This window comes from Ochotona curzoniae, unplaced genomic scaffold (assembly GCF_017591425.1).
Source record: "Ochotona curzoniae isolate NIBS_2020 unplaced genomic scaffold, NIBS_Ocur_1.0 contig_908, whole genome shotgun sequence".
NCBI lineage: Eukaryota > Metazoa > Chordata > Mammalia > Lagomorpha > Ochotonidae > Ochotona > Ochotona curzoniae.
Window position 1 is genome coordinate 6,562,788 of NW_024466607.1, and position 1,772 is coordinate 6,564,559.

At 60.6% G+C, this 1,772-nt stretch overlaps 1 protein-coding gene across 1 annotated transcript; it reads left to right on the forward strand.

Annotated features, from left to right (window-relative positions):
- Positions 1-364: 364 nt before the first annotated feature.
- On the forward strand, positions 365-1,492 carry TRH (thyrotropin releasing hormone). The gene is made up of 2 exons (XM_040994953.1): positions 365-575; positions 996-1,492. Exons 1-2 carry the CDS (start codon positions 365-367, stop codon positions 1,490-1,492), a joined length of 708 nt encoding a protein of 235 aa, XP_040850887.1.
- Positions 1,493-1,772: the final 280 nt, after the last annotated feature.

Consider the following 1,772-nt stretch of genomic DNA (forward strand, 5'->3'; position numbering starts at 1 on the left):
TTCACTAATTACACCAGGAGCCCATCTACACCTGCTTAAGCTTCCCCAGCACTCCCCTGGCAACACTGAGGTTTGATGGTGGCGATGGGGTCCCCATGGCCTCCTGGAGCGCGCTCACAGAACTGGGTGTCTCCCAGGTATTTACAAAGCCCAGGCAGAACTCGCCTCAGCCTGCACACACCTGCCCCACTCCACCCCAGCACAGGTGGCAGGTGGGCCTGCTGCTGGGAGCTTGGTTGAACGTGCGGTTTGTTCCTTAGCATCTGACCATGGGGACCTGCCACGGAGTGGAACGTGGAGCCGGGGAGGTGGGTTCTAATTCGCTGATGCTCTGCTTTGTCTCTGCCCAATCCCAGAAGCCACGATGCCTGGCCCTTGGTTGCTGCTCGCCCTGGCCTTGACCTTGACCCTGACAGGTGTTCCTAGCGGTGGGGCTCAACCAGAATCAGTCCAGCAAGAGGCTGCAGAGGGCCCTGAGCATCCAGGCCTGGACGAACTCCTACACCAGGCAGAGCGACTCCTCCTCCTCCGGGAAGACCTCCAGAGGCTGCGAGGAGACCAGGGGGAATTCTCAGGTGAGGAACAAGGAGTGGAAGGGGAGATCTGGAGGCAGAGGGGAGGCAGAGATAGAGGCTTGGCTGTCTTGCCTTTCAGAAGCTCTGAAATCCTCTGCAAAGGGCCCTCCCTTAGCGGACAGACCTTCAGCAGGAAGACTGTGATTGGGGCAGGAGTAAGGTTGAAAGAACCTTTCCTAGGCCTCTGTGTGCCAGGCTCTGCTGTTTGACCTCACGCCCTTTGCTTAGTTGGATCCGGGCGACCACCATTTCATGCAGAAACACTGACTTTGACCCTGTGTGTGTCCCTGAGGCCCGTCAGACTGGGGAGTCTGGGGTGGCTGCAGGAACTCAGCCTTGCTTGGGGGAAAGCTGAGTGCTCAGACAGGTGCACCTACTGCAGGGACCGGGGATCCCTCATTGGCCTCTTTCCTTCCACAGAGTCCCAGGTCCCTCAGCTCGACTGGCTTTCCAAGCGTCAGCATCCAGGCAGAAGGGAGGAGGAGGCAGAAGAAAGTGTTGAGGAAGAGGAGGAGGAGGAGGAGGCTACAGGGCTCCACAGAAGGCAGCATCCTGGCCGGCGAGAGGATGAGGCCTCCGGGACCCAGCACAAGAGGCAGCACCCTGGCCGGCGCTCCCCCTGGCTCAAGGATGCTGTATTCAAGAGGCAGCACCCAGGCAGGAGGATGGTGGATCCCCAGGTCCACAGAGCCTGGGAGGAAGAGGAAGCGAAGGAGGAAGGAGCGCTGATGCCTGAGACACGCCAGCATCCGGGCAGGAGGGCCCTTGGAGGTCCCTGTGGTCCCCAGGGAGGCTGCGTTCAGGCAGGCCTTCTGCTGGGGCTCCTGGAGGACCTGAGCCAGGGCCCAGGTACGGAGGTGAAGCGGCAGCACCCTGGACGGCGGGCGGCCTGGGCCCGGCAGCCCCTGCAGGGGTGAGCCCAGTTCCAGGAAGGCCAGATTTGGGGTCTAGATGTCCTGAACCCTGTGTGCTCTCCTCATGAACCCCTCTTTCCTTCCTTCTCAGATCCCGGAGAACACACACGAGCCCCCTGTACATACACACACCCCAGCTACTGGATTGTCCCCTTCCTCCAAGGACATGGGAAAAGCTAGTCTGTAATTTAAAACTTCCCATGGTCCCACCATGCCCTGCAGGCAACGGGCAGGTCCCAGGCCGTCACCAATGCCATCACCTGCTCCCTCTCCTGAGCCCTGG

Coding starts and splice junctions, on each gene's coding strand:
- TRH (XM_040994953.1), top strand. CDS start 365: ATGCCTGGCCCTTGGTTGCTGCTCGCCCTGGCCTTGACCTTGACCCTG. Junction 576..995: donor AGACCAGGGGGAATTCTCAG/GTGAGGAACAAG, acceptor TTCCTTCCACAG/AGTCCCAGGTCCCTCAGCTC.